The 18,493-nt window shown below is 40.1% G+C and overlaps 1 protein-coding gene across 22 annotated transcripts in view; it reads right to left on the reverse strand.

Moving 5' to 3' along the window:
- The window catches only part of LOC105475214 (microtubule associated serine/threonine kinase family member 4), a 577,292-nt gene that overhangs the window by 194,618 nt on the left and 364,181 nt on the right, over positions 1-18,493 (reverse strand). Inside the window, exon 2 of one of the 22 annotated variants that reach the window (XM_011730306.3) lies at positions 14,605-14,685. The exons of the other annotated variants lie outside the window; for them this stretch is intronic. Coding sequence (XP_011728608.2) covers positions 14,605-14,685 — 81 coding nt within the window. The remainder of the gene's footprint in view (positions 1-14,604; positions 14,686-18,493) is intronic. 22 annotated transcript variants of the gene reach the window in all.

The raw sequence follows: 18,493 nt of genomic DNA on the forward strand, positions 1-18,493 counted from the left end.
CTTAGGTCTTTACTTCCTTTAGTAAACCCTCCTCTCTTTACTACAACTCACCCAACCTTGGATGTACTTAAAAAACTGTAAAACTCATAAAGTGAAGGGGAGAATAGAGGAGTGCATTTTACTCTACTAGAAAGATCTCTGATTTTAGTTTTTAATTCTGTGTTAAAATGACCACAACGACTTCAAAGTATATCCTCTTTCATGTTCATTCATAGTCAAATTCATAAACTTGTGCATATAACAAAACAGTGCCTCAAAATAAGCAACCAATATAAAAATGTATGCATGTGATTTTACAGCAACAGTACTTTAGGCAGCTGATTTTACACTGAAAAAGAAAATCTACTTTGAAACTTCAAAGAAGCAGAGAATGGAAATAAAAATGCTTTTGGAGACAGGATGATCACTGGGTTCTAGGTTCTGAGTTCGAATCCTCTGTAGTTGACAGTATTTTCTAAGATGTCACTGGAATGCACAAACCTATACACAGAACTGACCAAAAAAAATCAAAAAACAAACAAAAAAAACCCTACATTTTATGCCAAAGCCTTTCGATTGTTTTCACAAAAGAATACAGAATCAAATGACATTTCATTTATTTCTGTAACTGTAGTCATATGTAATCTTTTTTCCTTTTGGAAGGAAACAACAGCCAATGTAAACCAAAGAGCAGAACTTGATGCGGACATCAAGGTGAGGAACAGCGACTCATGCCTGAGAAGCTATTATGAGGGATTTATGGGTCTAAACACTGACAATAGACTGAATAAACAAGATCATGCATAGGGGCAGGAGGTTCCCGGCCCCGCCCCCTGCAAATGTGTACAGCTGCTGTTATGATCAATAAAATAAAATTTAAAAAAGTAAATGCTCTGAGGTTGCAGTTATTTTCTGCTTTTTCTACTTTCTCAATCAAGAGATCATGTGGGGTGTTCTAAAAATGTCTGATAGCCAGGCGTGGTGGCTCACTCCTGTAATCCCAGCACTTTGGGAGGCTGAGGCGGGCAGATCACCTGAGGTTGGGAGTTTGAGACCAGCCTGACAAACACCGTATCTACTAAAAATACAAAATTAGCCAGGCATGGTGGCACATGCCTGTAACCCCAGCTACTAGGGAGGCTGGGGCAGGAGAATCACTTGAACCCAGGAGGCGGAGGTTACAGTGAGCGGACATCGCACCATTGCACTCCAGTCTGGGCAAAAAGAGTGAAACTCTGTCTAAAAAAAAAAAAAAAAAAAAGTCTGATAATAGAAAGGATCCTCATATTCATGAAGGTGAGACTATCTATATCAGCCCTGATGCTGACCCTACACCCCAATGCCACAGAGATCTGTAGCTTGGTTTAAAGCTCTTGGCCTGCCACTCTCTACATGATGTCTATACAATTTAGTTCCTTTTATATTTCCAATCATTATCAATAGAAAACTATAGATGCAAAGAAGTTGAGGATAGGGGTCAGTGGCTATTAAAAGTGTTAAAAAGGGTACTCAGTTATCCATATTCTATTTAATCTCAAACTGAGCTAAATAGGAAGCCCACAGGATCAAGGCTCCCAGGTAGTTTACAAGTTTCATAAAGGTAATGGGTAAAGAATTACAACACATTATAATCATCACACCAAAATCCCCAGATCGACATTGTGGGGATGTTAATTGTCCAGATCTCTCTTCTGAATGCCACAGCCTATGGAATCCCTTCTATCTCCTGGTTCCAGGATGAGCCTGCAGAGACCTGTGCATTAAACACATTGTTCTTTTCTCCGCACTTGTGGGCAGAGGGAGAGCATGAGATTACTGTCTCCATACTTCTGCTACCACACTTCAGTCAAGCTAGTTCCCTTTCTGTTCCCCATACAAGTCTGAGAGCTCCCTGAGGGGAGGGATGGAATCCTTTTTAATCTTCATCTCCCCAGTATTGTGCTTGGCTTACAGAAGCAAAATGACTGTTTAGTAAACTAGAGAACAGAAAGGACCCATCATATATGCAGCGGTGGCAGCAGTGTGGATCAAGAGGGCTGGAGCAGTTCACAGCAGGGCCTGTAGCAGGAGAACTCTGATGGTTGCCAGGAAGAAGGAGTGAGCCCATCTGAGTGCCTTCCAGAAAGGGGTAATGCCTCGGAGGGCTGGAACCATCCAGTTCATCCCGTGGCTTTCTCTTGGAGTCTCATGTTGGTGTTACCCACATGTACATGGTACATGCACATGGCAACAGCAGAGGCAAAGATCCCATGAGGTAAAGCTAAAATGTGCTGTCAACTACATGGCAAGGGATTCTCTTCTCCATGCACAGAAAGACACATGAATATAATGCTCAGAGGCATCCAACACCTGGAAGGTTAAACAGCATTTTTTTTTTTTTTTTTTAGACAGAGTCTAGCTCTGTCACCCAGACTGGAGTGCAGTGGTGTGATCTCAGCTCACTGCAACCTCATCTGCCTCCTGGGCTCAAACAATTCTTGTGCCTCAGTCTCCCGAGTAGCTGGAATTATAGGTATGTGCCACCAAGCCCAGCTAATTTTTGTATTTTTAGTAGAGAAGGGTTTTCACTATGTTGGCCAGGTTGGTCTCGAACTCCTGACCTCAGGTGACCCACCCACTTCGGCCTCCCAAAGCACTGGGATTACAGACGTGAGCCACCGTGCCTGGCCTAAACAGCATTTAAGCAGGGACTACATCCCTGGACTGTGGGAAGCAGGACTGGTCACCTTCTGACTCTCTCAATACTTTTCTCCTTTAAGGATACCTTTGTATTTCCACCTTACACACATTTGTCCTTAGTCTCTCCAGCCACAGTGGTCTGTCTTTTTTAAACTATCATGATGAGCACTCTGTGAGCACTGGTTCCAGTCACTAGGAGGAGGCTGGGGGCCACAGTGAAAGGGGCACTGGGCTCAGAGTTGGAACAGCTGGTTTAAGTCACTGGGCTCCCTTATCCCGGGGCTCCTTCTTCTGTAACATGAATGCGGAAGTGCCCACCACACTGCCCTCACTTCATCACTTCGGGGTCCCAGGAAAAACAACAGAATGCAGTTTACCATTGCATTTGTTTCCTGCAGCAGCTGTTTAACAAATGACAACAAACTTGGTGGGTTAAAACAATAGAGAGAGATTCTCCCAGTCTGGAGGCCAGAAATCTGAAATCAGTGTCAAAGGGCCAAAATCAAGGTGTCAATAGGCCAGGCTCCCTGTAAGGCTCTCAGGGAGAATCTGCTCCTTGCATCTTCTGGCTTCTCTGTGGGCCAAATCCCCCTTGGCCTCTCTTACAAGGACACTTATGATTGAATTTAGGGACTATTGAGATAATCCAGGATAATCCCTCCATCTTGAAATCCTTAAATTAATCACATCTGCAAAGACTCCTTTTTTCCTAAGGTAATGTTTACAGGTTTCAGAGGTTAGAACCTGATATCTTTGGGGCCACCATTCAGCCCATGACATGCATCAGCTATATTAAGTGTTAATGCATAATTCCCACCCCATATTCTTAATTCTTACAATCTCAGCTAGAATAGAAATTCTTTGAAGATAAGAAGCAACTCTTATACTTTGAAAGTCCCATGAAAGCTTTCAAGGTATTAAGTACAGAACAAATAGTTATTTTTTTTCCATTTAGAAAATAAAACCCTTACTCTATTCAATTTTTAGTTGCCAGCATTATATTCCATGGTAAAAAGTTCTAACATAGTCAAGTGTTTCATTTTTTATTTCTAAAATGATCAAACTTTCTGTTCAGAGAAGCTGGAGAAGAAAGAAATGCATCGTAACATGTTTCCACGGTCCATGGCAAGTGCCTTGCAGTGAAGTGTCATTTGTAATGCATTGTTAGTAATACTTCCAAATACTACCAGAACCCAAACGCAGGAAAGCTACTAGAAGCAAAATTGCAATGAACTCCAGACAAACATCTATAAACCCCTTGCAGTCAGTCTGATTCATCTCAGTGTCATGAAATAGAAAAGCAGCAGTAGCTCATCTGGAAAAGCTTGATGTAGGCTCAAGGTGGGGATAAATTCATTCATTCATTCATTTCTATAACAAGTGGTTGTTGAGGACATATTATGTGCCAGATACTAGGGACTCAATGATAGCCAAAATAGGCAAATCCCTTGTAATTTGTAGGTTTCATGCTAGTTGGGTAAGATAAATAACAAACAAATAAATAAATGTTGTATCAGGTGAGATATTCACTATAAGAAATATCATGAAGCAGTCCAAAAGGTGGTGGTGATGCTGTCACAGAGAGGCCAGGGAAGGCCTTTGATACAATAACATTTAGTACAGATGCTAAGGAAGTGAAGGAGAGCACCATTCAGGTATCATTTCAGTGTTCCTTCAGCTGTTCTGGGCTGCTAGAACATCTTGTGCCAGAAAGTGAGGAGGTGCTCAAAGATTAACAGCATCATGTTAAAAGGACCCAGGAGCCAGCTTAAATGGCTTCTGCTTCCCACTGATGAATTTTAGGACAACTTGACCAACAAAAAGAGGAATGCTGGTTATAGATTATTACACATCAAATATATATTTGTCTTCCATTTTCTTCTATAGAAAAATGTATGAGTCAATATTCCTTAAAATGAAGGGAGAGAAAACAGGGAATATTCTTCAACTGAGGAACACCAACGAATAATAGAAATAAAAAATTGTGACAAACAGCAATGTAATAAATGATTAAAGCAAGGTCATCAATGAATGCAAAAACCACTGGGTGAAATCTTGTTGGGAAGAGTATATACATATGGACTAAAAATTTGACCCCAGAGATTACTTAATAAGGTAAAGGCATAATCACCATGAAGGGAAAATGTGGCAGACACCAGCTTTTGGACTTCCTGGTGTGATGCTATGAGGAGGACATCATCGCCTTTTCTTGGCAAATAGATTTAACCTGAACCTAAAGATGACAAAGCCATCAGACAAATTGAAATTGTGGGATGTTCAACAGAAAAGTTGTCTAGTACTGAGGGATGATGAAAGATAGTATAACTTTCTAAATTAAAGGAGAGTAAAGAAAGAGATACGACAATTCAATGGAACATCTGATCTTTAACTGGATCCTGAAATTAAAAAAAAAAAACTTTTACAGACACATTTTTTGAAACAACAGGAGAAAGCTGACATAGCCCATATAATAATGTTCAATTTTAAGGCTATTATAATAATATAGTTATATAGGAGAATATACTTATTCTTAGGAGATACATGCTTAAGTATTTAGGGGTGAAGTGTCTGAATGTCTGCAAATTACTCTCAAATGGTCCAGCAGAAAAAAAAAGTTTGAATACATCTAGGGGCTAAGAGAGGAAGACAGGGAGAAAGATCTAATGTGGCAAGTGTTAACCGGTGAATCAAGATGAACATGGTCGTACAATTTTTTCAACTTTTAAAAAACAGGTTTGGGATTTAAAAAAGAAAGATGAAGGGGTAGGAAGAGAGTATTTAGAAACATGGAATAATCAGCCCTGACACAGGAACATGCCTGAAGTGCTCAAGAAAAGGCAGAGTCCAATGAGGCCAGAGGGAATGGGTGAGACATGGCAGGAAGCCAGATCATGGAAGACAGTGGGCATCCACTGGAAGGTTCTGAGCAGGAGCAGCTCTCACTTCACAAAGATCACTCTGAGAGCTGGATGGAGACGGATCACAGGAGGGCAAAGGTTGAACTAAAGCAGGAAGACATGCTAGGAGGCTACTACTACACAAATCTAGGGATAAATGGCAGTGGCTCAGACTAAGGTGGGATAGGAGAGGTGGTCAGCATCGCATATTGCGAAGGCAGAATCAACAGGACTTCCTAGTGGATGATGTGCACATGCCCCCAAATCCACACATGTGCACACTGTAAAGATTTTTAAAAGGGAAGAATAACAGATGGCTTTTGACTCAGAGCTTGATTAAAGTTGAGCCCAATTTGTATTTTATATAAAGAGGAGAGAAATAAACACCACCACTGCAAGAAAATACATGTTCTTCTCAACATGGGGTATCTCCATAATGTTTTATTAACTAGAGCCAGTAATGATTCAGCTAAACAAATTGTCAGATAGATAAGTAGAAAAGTGTAAGAAACCATGAAATTTAGCTCATCTCCTTTTCACCCCAGACCATTAGTACAGCTCTCCCAGTTTCATAATGTCTCATCATTCACTATCACTTCAATTAGAATACGCAACATCCTTGATACAAAGGTTGGGTTTTGTAGTTCATTTTGAATGCTGGGTTCCAAGAACAATATGACACTAATAATAACAAAACAGAACACTCTTCTTGGAACATTTCACGTACATTACCTAATTAATTCTTACACCACCTCCAAGAGGCATTATTATCTATGTTCCTGCTGGAGAAACATGACACTTTTTTAAGGTTTTTGCATTTGTATTACTCCTTTTACTGAGGCATCTCTGAGTTTCACATTATCATCACCATCGTACGCTTTCAAAGAACATCACAACTTAATTCTCATATCAACAGGGTGGGTGTTAATGGCTGTATCCATATTTTAAATGTTGGAAATAGGTTTTTTAAAATGATGTGAAATGTCTTTTTCTCCTGTGACAAAGAAATGCCTTAACAAAATGGAACATAGGACTTAACTTCCCCTCAACATACACATGCACGTGCACACACACACACACAGAGCAAAGTAAATTTTTATTCACCCCAAGAAGATCTACTAAAAAAGATAACTGTTAAGCCTCCATAGAATAATTTCAATATATTCAAAAACCAAAATTTAAAAAGTTACTTAAGTAGTCACAATATTTGGCCCAGAAAAGACCACACGGTAACGAATCATCTTGAGCTACGAGGTCCAAAGAAATGTTTAAGAGTGCATAGTATCAAGAAAGTGTCCGGGCTCCTTGCAAATGGGGTGAGGAATTCTTACTCAGGCCTGAAGTGGCTGGTCTCCTAAAAGGGCTCCCGGAGCCCTCTGAATAACACAGCAATGGTGAGAACACTTGTCACCCCCAGGGCCGTAGCAGGCTGGCCTGGGCTGAGGGAACAAGGCACAGGCTGCTCAGACTGGAGTTGCTGGGGCCCATGGCCTGATTTCCAAAGCAAACCCAATTTACCCTTCTTTCCATCACCTAGGCTCTGTCCAAAATAAAATTTTAAAGAAGTAATATCGGGCTTCATAAGTCAAAACATGCTCCTCATACCCATGAGTGCACTCTCAACAGAGGACTAAAACATCTAGGCAACCAAGCAAGAAAACTCCAGACACAGTAACAAATCCACCTGCCAGTAAATGGAATCTTACACTGTGAATGCAAATGAAAATGACCACAAATTGAAGTCCTGAAGAAACAGGGGCACAGGCTCTCCAGCCAGAGACTTGAGCTTGAATCAGACCAGGTAACTTTCTAGACACTGGGAACAGGGCATAATCTGTTGGTCAAACCTGGAGGTTTCGAAAGTGAAAGGGGGGTGCTTTTGAGCATCCCACTGCGAAAAAATAAGGCATACATCAATCTGCATCTGGGCAAACTGAGATGTGTGGGCCCCACAGATAAGTCTGTCTCTGTGCCTCAGTTTTCACATCTGTAAAATGAAGACAGTACCTGCCTCCCAGCCACAGGGTGAAAACTGTGTGAGTTAACATACGTGCAGCACTAAGAACAGTGCCAGGCATGTCGCAAGCTCCCATCAATGCTGGACACTAACCCGCTGCATATGCAAATATCCAGCTTAGTAATTTGGGCCTTTAACTCAAGACAGTAGACAAAACAGAAAAGTTAATGTGAAAAGGTGAGTGCATAGAGAAAAAAACCACAAATAATCATGACAAAAACCATGGCCCTGGAATGGCTGTCTGGACCTGGAACATGTAGGTGTCTACACATGGATGAGTGAAGACGCTGCAAGGACTCAGCTGTGCCAGGACCCCATGGACCTGAAAGCTCTGCTTGCCATCTGACCTCACAAGACTTCATCCCCTACGTTCTGCAAGTTTACAGCAGATGAGCTTACATCCATTTTAAAAACACCATATTTCAGAAAAATCAACGGAAACAACCTTTCTAAAGTAAGTTTATTATGCTTGCCCTTCCCCATTACTGCTACCCACGTGAAGTCTCCCAACCCTTACCCTCTCCTCCTCTGGAGCACCGCACACACATCCTCTTTCTTACTAAGCAAGAGAAGTCTACAGGTGGTGGCACTGGCAGAAACCAGCAAGGGTGGGGTGGAGGGAAGTGCTAAGTGGCTTGTCCACACCACCCCAGTGACAGCTGAGACTGCCAGCCTTCCTCATCGCTGCCCAGCCCCACACCCACAGGGCTGGCACCGCGTTCATAATCAAGCTCATCTCTGCTTGGCTGAGCCATTCCTAAGAGTGCCTGCATGACACAGATTCGATCCTACATGACAATTCAGAAACAAAATTCCGGGACTTCATTAAACCATCACATTCACAAAAGCACAGGAACTGGTGTCTGTAGAGTACAAAGAAATTACCATCTGGTACGAGCATCTTCAGATTTTTCCAATGTTCTCCACAAAGTGAAAGGGGGAAAAACAGAATAAAAAAGACAAATGGGCCCTCTCATCCGAAAAGGCAAAATAAACTAAAAGGGTTTAGCGGTGTAGCCATCGGGTGACTTTCCCAGTCTTACAGGTTCCCTGTGAAAAGGAGACACAAAATCACAACATATTGCCATGTGTTTGGTAAATGGCTATGATGTCTGCCCCTCACCATGGCAACAAGTGAAGTGAGGGGGATTCAGGCAGCCATGGATACCCAGTAACCTTTCCAAGCAGCAACAGGACAAATGGGCCAGCTCTTGGCAAATGGGACTAGGTGAGAATTATGCTGAATGCCCTCCCTGTTAAGGTGCTGTCTACCTTTCCTGCCCATCACTCTTAGGACCACCATATGCTCCATTCTTGCTCACAAAAAGTTATTGCACTAAAAATCTATAAGCTACTGTTCTTACATTGCCAACGACGTAAGGGATTCATAAAGACAACAAGCGTCCAAGAAGTTTAACACCTGCCTAAGGTCACAAAGCTCGTATGTGGTGAGGTCTGTGAGGAAGACTCAAGCACTATGACTCCTAGTCTGTGGAGTCTCAAACTCAAGAGTCTCCAGGGCCAGTCAGGTACCGTGAATGAATGAAGCCAGCTAGGTGGGGTCTGTGCTGAAACAGAGAATGGCAGCTTTAAAAGCTGCCGCAGGGTCCCAGCCACAGACAGAACGTGGCTGCAAAAGAACACAGACTCGCTAAAGGGCTTTGGGTTTTTAAAAGCAGTCCCCAATTCACAATTCTCTTACTGCTTCAAAGCACATTTAATGACAACAACTAAATAATTTATTTAGTACCTAGTTATTTAGTACCACATTATGCTACATGGGCTAGGGAGACAGCAGTATGTAAGATAGACAGGCCTTGCCCTCCAGCGCTTCTATTCTACTACTGTTCCTTAGAGTAACTTATCCTCTTCCGTGTGTGATCTGCCATGACTTCTGTATCATTTTCTCTGTCCCTCACCATAGCCAGGCATATCTGCTAATATACGCTGGGGTTTAACTTTAATTAACCATGCCTTTCTACTTTGTCCTAGATAACTGATATCTACTCAGTTTTTACATTTTGATGGCTATAACTTACTATTTATAGAAGAATAAAAAATAAACCCTTTCTCTCAAGGTGCCAGCACTGCTCTCAAAACATACCTACTATATAACTCGATCTCATGTTTAAGCACAGGTGAAAACATCAGAACAGGCTTGAATCCCAGGGAATAACACATTCATTCATTAAATCAGTACATATTTACGGAGACTCTCCTATGTATGTCAGGAACTATTTTAGGTTTTGTGGATACACGTGTGAAAAAGTAGACAAAAATGGTTGTCTTTGTGGAGCTGATAGCACAGTGATAATATTCTTCTCTGGAAGTAGTACTATTTCCTACCAGCAACATGGCATGTGTGTTTTCAGTCACAGCTGAAACAGGGAGAGAGAGATTTGGGAGATGGAAGGAGAAGAAACAGCGTACCTCCTCTACTGCCAACTCTGGCATAGCTGACTGTGTGTTTACCACCCTGAGACTCCAGAAACTAAATGGAGATGCAAAGAAAAGGATGGAAGAAGTAAAATACAAGGAACACAGGACATGCAGCCAGCAGGTTCTCGAGTGGTTATCATCCAGGAAGATGTTGGAGGATGAAACAGAAGTACAAAATAACATCACTATGGCATAATAAAAACTTGGCCACTGAGTAATGGTGTTCCAGCCTACATCTACTTACTGGGTCCCTATTGACGGCAAGGCATGCTCGGTGCCAAGAAAGACACTGAGAATGTGAAATGAGATAGTTTCTTCTGGAATCTTGCTATCTAATCACAGTCCAGACTAGGAGCTGGCACAAGTCACATCTATATTACTCAGGAGGCATTGATGTCACCCTTATACAAACAGCCCCTAAGTGGTAGCCAATTTATTAAGTACTGGAGGTCATGAGAAATTCTGAGTAGTTATGGTAGCCTCAGAAGGAGGAAAGGAAAGTTGTACATAAATTCCACTTAAGGTCTTAAAGATGCTCTCTGTCACACTGGTAACTCATAAACTGATATTTAGGGCCATATATATATATATATATATTTAGTTTGTAGACAAAGTGTGTATTTTGCCTATTTCTCCAGCCCTGATGGAAGATTTTTTTTTTTAAGAAGTGTGAGATTTTCAAGATGGAAGGGCTTTTGAGAATAACGTAGTCTAACCCTCTGCTCAGTGCAGGAATACAGTCTGCATCTTTCCAGCTCACTGGGTGCCTGGCTTTCCTGATGGTCTGATGAGGCAGCCCATTAAAAGTTCAGAAAGCTTCCTTAGAAAATTCTTGACAAAATTCTATGACAAAATTTCATACTGAGCCCAAATTTGTCTTACCATAACCTCCATACGGCAGTGCAAGGTCTTATTACCCAGACATACCAAACAAAACGTAAGTCCTATTTAGCAACTGAGCTGTCCTGGAAGCTGCAGATGTCTTACTTCTGGCCAACCTTCAGGAAGCCTGGCCTGGAGAAGCCCCTGGAGTTCCGCTGGAGATGGAGAGCTGACTCATGTCTCTGCATAGCCTGCCTCCAGGGTTTTACTATGAAAAGAATAGAATCTTCTATTGCCATATTTAGAAACTCTGTGTGTCAGCACCTCAAAAGGGCACAGACACTGTGATACTCACCACCACCACTCTCTCCTAGACCTTCAAGCCCCACTCATGAGAAAGGAATAAAGAACAAATCTGACCCTTCACAATCAATGGTAGGAAAACAAAATCTGTGCAGGGACATAATACATGCTTTTTTGTGTGGTAATAGCATGAACATGGAGTCTTGCAATTTATAATATCAGACCATCATTTTGGGGCACACTATCAGAGATACCCAATTCCAAGTTGCCAACTAGATATCTCTACCTAGAACTTTCTCACCGTGTTTATGACCAGACTCATTATTACAACATTTTCCTCCCTCCCCAACTCTGTTTTTTGGGGTTTAAATGCTAGAAATCGCAGTGTAAGTCAGTCATTCATTGAAAATTATCTACTGAACACCTGCTATGGGGCACCTTTATTTCATCAACTTCTACAACAAAGATTGCTAACTATTTAACAAAACTTATTTCCTCCTTTTCCTGGACACCAGCAAGCCATATTTCCCAGGCTTCCCTGCGGGTCAGATACAGTCAGAATACCACATTCCAGGCCATGAAATGTGAATGGAAGTGATGTGTGCCACCTTCAGGTCTGTCAGTGCATCATCCTTCATGCTCTTTCCCTTTCCACCAGCTAAATGTCGATGCCCAAGGCATCCTTGAAGGCCATGGGTTAAAGATCCCCCTGGATCCCTTAATGACTCTATGGAGCAGATCCTCCCGCAAACCCTTCATCTATGAGTGAACAATCCAATTCCATTGTATTTGAGCCATTGTATGTTTATTTGGTGGTTGATATATTAGCAGCACTATAACCAATACATCTTCTATTTCTTATTCATTCATTTATTCATTCTTTAATAAGCATTTTTCAAACACTTAGTACATTCCATATATAGAGTGAGGCACTGGGGAAATAAAAATGACTAAAGAAGGTCACAAGGTCTACCTAAACCAGATAATTAAAACTCAATATAAATGATCTCAGAGCAGCATGTGTATGTCTTTAGTCACAGTGGAAAGATCTGAGACTTCATTTTGAGTCCTAGGCTACTATTTAAACTCTGTATGTGTTAGCATTTTCATCCGTAAACAAAGGCAATATTCATTTCTGTCTCATGTAGTGTTGGGTGGATTAAATGGAATGAAGCCAAGTATATAAAACCAGTTGGCCAACTATAAAGTACTTTGCAAATTTTAATTTAGTTTATTGCAATTGTCCTAATCCCAGACCTATTACTCATGATATATTGTACTAGAATCCTCATTGGAGCTTCTGCCTAAAATACAATCTATTCTTAACATTGGTAAGGTACGTTTCCTCAGTTTGAACTCAGATTGGTCATTTCCTTATTCAAAACATCTTCTGACTCCTGAACACTTACAAAATGAAAGTCAAACTTTTTAGCTTTAGTATTCAAGGCCTTACATAGCATGCATGACTCCAAATTAATTTTCAAGTTTATATCAATCTCTATACAGTTCCAAACTTTTCTTCTATTTCACCTATCCTATGTCCTAGTGACACACATTATTTCTACCATATACTATGCTTTCTAACATCCTAGATTTTTTTTTCTCTGTCTGGTTTTATCCTTCACCCCCTGCCCTGCCCCCACCAATCCCTCCCCACTGAACCTCCAAGATTTTTCAAGGTCCAGCTCAAACGCAACCAGTTCCCTAAAACTTTTCCCCAAAAACACTCTTCAGAACCTCATCCTCCTCTGCAGTACCTTAGCACTGAATCTAATTCTCTTTTCTCTTCTACTAATGATGGCATCTTCATATTGAGTAGCCTATTGCCTTTAGGAAGAATAAAGAAAAGGAAATACGAGTATTGTATTTAATGAAAACATATTACACTGAAGAAAAAAAGTTCAGGACACAGTTCAATTTCGTGCAGTTGGATAACCAAAATGGACACATTAGAAGAGCAAAGGAATTCTCCAGATAGGGTGGGAAAAAAAAACAAAAAAAAAACTACTCTTATGTTTTAGGATCTATTAAATTTAGAGGATGCTTTATAAAAGCTATTACAAGCAACTCTCATGTTGAAAGTCACTTTTACAATAATAAATATAATCCCATCAGCAGAAGAGTAGAACTAAAGTTCCAAGTCATTAATTTGTTTCCCTAGTCAATTATTCTTTGCAGATTTCAGTTCAGCCTTACTTTAGAAATATGAAAGAAACAAAAGTGTTAAATTGTCCCACTCACATCATCTAAGGCTTGTAAGTTAATATTTTTCAGGAAGTGGTCATAAGTGGCAGATTCATCATTCATTTGCATTTATGAAATAAAAAGCATTCATTAAAAAATTTAAGTTGTCCTTTGCATCAACGGATAATTTGATTCTACTTTCTTCCGTAGGATATTTTATTTTTTATTTTATTTTATTTTTTTGAGACGGAGTCTCCCTCTTTCATCCAGGCTGGAGTGCAGTGGCCGGATCTGGGCTCACTGCAAGCTCCGCCTCCCGGGTTTACAGCATTCTCCTGCCTCAGCCGGCCAACGGGTAGCTGGGACTAAGGCGCCCACCACCATGCCCAGCTAGTTTTTTGTGTGTTTAGTAGAGACAGGGTTTCACCGTGTTAGCCAGGATGGTCTCGATCTCCTGACCTCATGATCCACCCGTCTCAACCTCCCAAAGTGCTGGGATTACAGGCGTGAGCCACCGCACCCAGCCCCGTAGGATTTTTAAAAAGGGGAAAGGGATGCTGGGTACTCTATGTATGTCTTCTGATTAGATACGGTTAGATTCACTATATCCGTAAGTAGTGAATTCATGAAAAGTCTATTAGAATATACATACTATAGACACTATAGTAGCAGTATTTTCTATCATGTATTCTTGTAACAAACTATGCTAAAATGTAAGAGTTCCTTGGGGATATTTCTCTAACAGAGAAAAGTGAATATAATCAGCCTATGAGTGAGGGGGGAGGAGTATATATCTTGGAGTTCTAAAAAATGATTTAAAAAATATTAACCCTTTAGACAATTTAAATACATTATCCTGTAAATAATAGGGTATAAAACAGTTTCAGGCAACAGGTATTGTGATACTCTCATAGGAATTATGAAATGTTTTCCAGAAACTAATACATTATATCTTTATATTGATCAAAACTTACAGAATTCAGTGCAGATCATTTCCTAAGAAAGCAAAATGAAAAACTGTCATATATACACACACATTGAACAATGAGTCAAGAGACACCAAGTGAAATATGAGTAAATATGCTACATGGAGTCAGTGATCAAGTAAGTCACCAAGTAAACAATTCGACCAGTTTCCTCGCCCTGTATGTTAACGCTAGGGCAACAATTAAGAAGAAATGGTTTATTGTGGATTGCAGAGTCTGAAGTCATCAAATGCTGGTGGTGGGAAATGGGGCAATAGAAAGACAAAGCAGCCCTGGGCAGGCCCTGGAGCATGCTTACCTCCAAAAGTGAAAGGCCAAGAGAGGACTACAAGGACTGCCTGGGCTGGATGGGGTTGGACTCAGGCTCCTGGGAGTGAGACTGAAAGTTAAAATAATGTCATTCCAAGTGGGAGAATTGATTGCAGTAAAAATAGCATAGCTCAGTTAAGGGACTGTGTTCCCTTTAGGCCAGAATCACTACGGCAAGCTTATCAACACCACTAGGTAATCATCTAATCACTTGCCCTTTTCAGCTCTAAAAGACAGAACAAGTAAAATGCTTCCTGCTGAAATTTACATTTTAAAAACTACAGCTGCCATTTTTATTTGAGCCTTTTCTTTGTCACAAAGCAACTTGGCAGATATCTTTGACATGTGATTTTTGCATCAAAGAAAATCCAGTGCCATTTTATACTGAGTATATTTTATTCCAGATTAAGAATGCAAATAAAAATTTAGGTGAAATACCATAGTTTTTAAAAAGCAAGGCAATTAACATTTCCATATAGGAAGATATGTTTTTAAGCACTTTTGCAAGGAAAAACAAGTCTTCCTTATAACAAAGACTCAATATTTTATCTAATCCTCAGGGGCAATGAGAAAAAGTGTTCCTATGCGTATATTCAAAATAAACAATTTCAAAAATTATTACAGGTAGTTATACATTATTTTACCTTCCAGAAAGGTCTTCTCAAATCCAACTGTCAATGAACCATTATAATCCCTGCCCCCCGACTCCCCACCCAACCGTCCAAACCACCACGATTATTCCAGCCAGTTCTCAAATATTCATCACAGTGTGGTTGGAATAGAGTTCATTTATCTTTTTTTCTTTCTGGCCTCATGTCTCTATTTTTAGAGAGATAAAACTTAAATTAGATATAGTACAACAATTTAACCAACAGATATTAAAGCATGAAGTTGATGCTAGTCAGTTACCAAGTATTTTTACATGGCAAAATCAAAGTAAAAATTAGCTAAGTATTCTGTAGGTATTCTGGCCCCAACTCTCAGACTGAAGTGAGCAACAGAAACTCCTGCCAAAGTGCAACGAGTTTCTTTCCTTTCCTTTCTTCTTCTTCTTTTTTTTTTTTTTTTGTTCTTTTTGAGACAGGGTCTCACTCTAGTCACCCAGGCTGGAGTGTAGTGGCTTACTGCAGCCTCCACCTCCTGAGCTCAATGTGATCCTCCCACCTCGGCCTCCCAAGTAGCCGGGACTATAAGCACACACCACCACACCAGGGTAATTTTCGAATTTTTTTGTAGAGATGGGGTTTCCCCATGTTGCTCAGCCTGTTCTCAAACACCTGGGCTCAAGTGATTCTCCCGCTTCAGCCTCTCAAAGTGCTGGGATAATAGGCGTAAGCCACCGTGGCTGCCTTTTTCCTTTTTTAGAGATGGGGTCTTGATATACCTCCTGGGCCGAACTTGAACTGCTGGGCTCAAGAGAGCTTTCCATCTCAGCCTCCTGAGTAGCAAGAACTATAGGCACGCACCACCGTGCCTGGCTAGTGCAGAGAGTTTCTTAAAGAATGTTACTTTGCCTCTCCGCTGGACGATGGCTCTACACTGTATCATGTTTTCCTATCTTAGAGAATGAGGTCTTGAAACAAAGCTGTATTTCAGTTGATTCAAGCTGGTTGTGCTCTTCATTGGCACAGAGAGTTGGCAACGATGGCTAAAGTCAGATACGGGCTTACCATGGTTTGCAAATTCTAAATACCATCCTTGTCTCCCATTATATGGATAATTGAGACTTGGCTGTGTTGGTCTTAAACTAAAATATAAAATTATTGCTCAAAATGCTCTAATTTTAAAAATATAATGTTTCAACAGAGTAAAGTTTTATATCTTCTAAGACCATTCTCTGATTTGGTACCAGTACTTGGAATTAGTACGGAATTATTTTCCTTATACACTCAGAACATATTCAAAAGCTGCTGCTCTTAAACATGCTGTACTCTAACTTAGCAGCTCATTGGAAAGCTCTCGGGAATGTCCCCTGATATGTCCATCATTTTGTCTAAGAACAGTCTTATCTATTCCTTCTGGTCCTAAAATCGGCATGCATAGGCACTAAAGCTGCTCCCTGTCTCCATGTGGAAACACACATGATGACTGCTATGAAGTGTCTATGTACTCAATTCTATACTTACAATGAAAAAAGAAAAAATAAAAAAATCTGCCTTTCTCAGAAACTGGAAAGCCATGCATAGGCTATTTAGGCATCATAAATTTCTTATACATTAACAACTTATTAATTTCTGAAATATATATTTGATGTCTAACACCTAAGATTTCAATACCTGAAACAGGAATCAGAAACTGCCCTGTGTGTATTGATAAATCCGATGGAATATTCTAGATTGCGTCTACAGAGCATAAAATAGGCTCATGTAATACTCCACAGCTGCAGTGCTTATGGAATAAACACTTCTGAAAGAAAAACAGTAATGTCTCATGAACGAAAGTTCGAGAGCTGTTCTACACATTTGCTGTGTGAGTTAAGACTATAAGATTGCCAAATAATTAAATTTATATACATTAAATCTGCTTTTAATAGAATCAGTGATAAGACTTTCCATTGTAACATTCCTCTGCAGTGGCTAGAAGTTGAATTTACTCAAAGACTGCAGAATTAGCTTTCTCCATGAATGAATGTAAAGTTAGCTATGTCTATTTTAGAGTAATTTTGCATTTCAAGGTAAACGAAATGTTCAAAGTAAATCACATACTAATACTATGATGATATTTAAGAGTGATTCTCTATTTCACTCTCACACTCCCTAGGCAAACAGAATTATCTATTTTAAATTCATGGTAATATTTACCAAGATAAGAGGATAGAAGGAGGGGGCGTGGCCTGATACCAAAACAACATCCAAAGATTCCCTGTGTTTAGGTGACTGTTATGTCCTGTGTCAACGTTGGCAAGGTCATAAAACTCGTGACATAGTTCAGTCCTTCTAATCATAAAATGGAATGTTTGATACAACTGAGTTCATGTTTTTAAAAAGTTACTTTGAAGTGTCTCCTCTTAATGTAGACAAAATTGAAAAAAGAAAGAAACAAAAAGAAAGTAAAGGAAGAAGAGGAAAGAAAGAAAAAGCCTAATGTGAAATGATCTCTACTAAGTCCAAAGAAAACAACCAGGAAACAGCACAACAGAAAACAGAGGCAAAAGCAAAGCTGGAGGTTAATGCCCCTGGGTTTTAAACATAGAGCTATGGCTTAGTTATGCATTTCCAGAATGCTAGAGAGCGGAGGGTTAAGTAGAAGAATAAGTGCATGCCACTAAAATATTCCACACAGATGGTGAGAGTTGAATGTTAGGGTGGGGGTGGAGATGGGAGAAATATTAGGGCAATGGGTAAATACTATTCAAACCTCTAATATGAAGAATGTCACAGCTAGCAAGAAGGTTGGAAGAGCCCTCTAACTTTTTGTAAGTGAGCTGCTCGTTAGTATAAAATCAGGGCACGATTTTAGAGCAAGGACTGATTAGAAAAGTATTCACTTCAGAATGTCATGCTTTTATCAATTAAGGAAAATTATTTCTCTTGTATGATGCATCTACAAAATTCAAAATGAATAATAAATCTCCAGAACCAAGCACAGTTCTCATCCTGCAGTCTCTTTCTGGAGACAGCCCAGTATGAGATTATTGGGACTGTACAGATTTCACTAAAATGTAATTTTATATCTGTGTTGTAAGTTAGAAAGAGGGATATTTATATTTTTTCTACCGGATTTATATTTTACTGTTTATTATTTTAAGTGTGCCAGCACAGACTAACTCACAGCTTCTGCATCTTTGACTAACAGATTTAAAATAAAAATTTGCTGACACTTCCTGCATCACAGATGTCTAACTTCTGCGCCACAAATTAGATGTGGACATGTTCACA

The sequence above is a fragment of the Macaca nemestrina genome, chromosome 6 (genome assembly GCF_043159975.1).
Source record: "Macaca nemestrina isolate mMacNem1 chromosome 6, mMacNem.hap1, whole genome shotgun sequence".
Taxonomy (NCBI): Eukaryota; Metazoa; Chordata; class Mammalia; order Primates; family Cercopithecidae; genus Macaca; species Macaca nemestrina.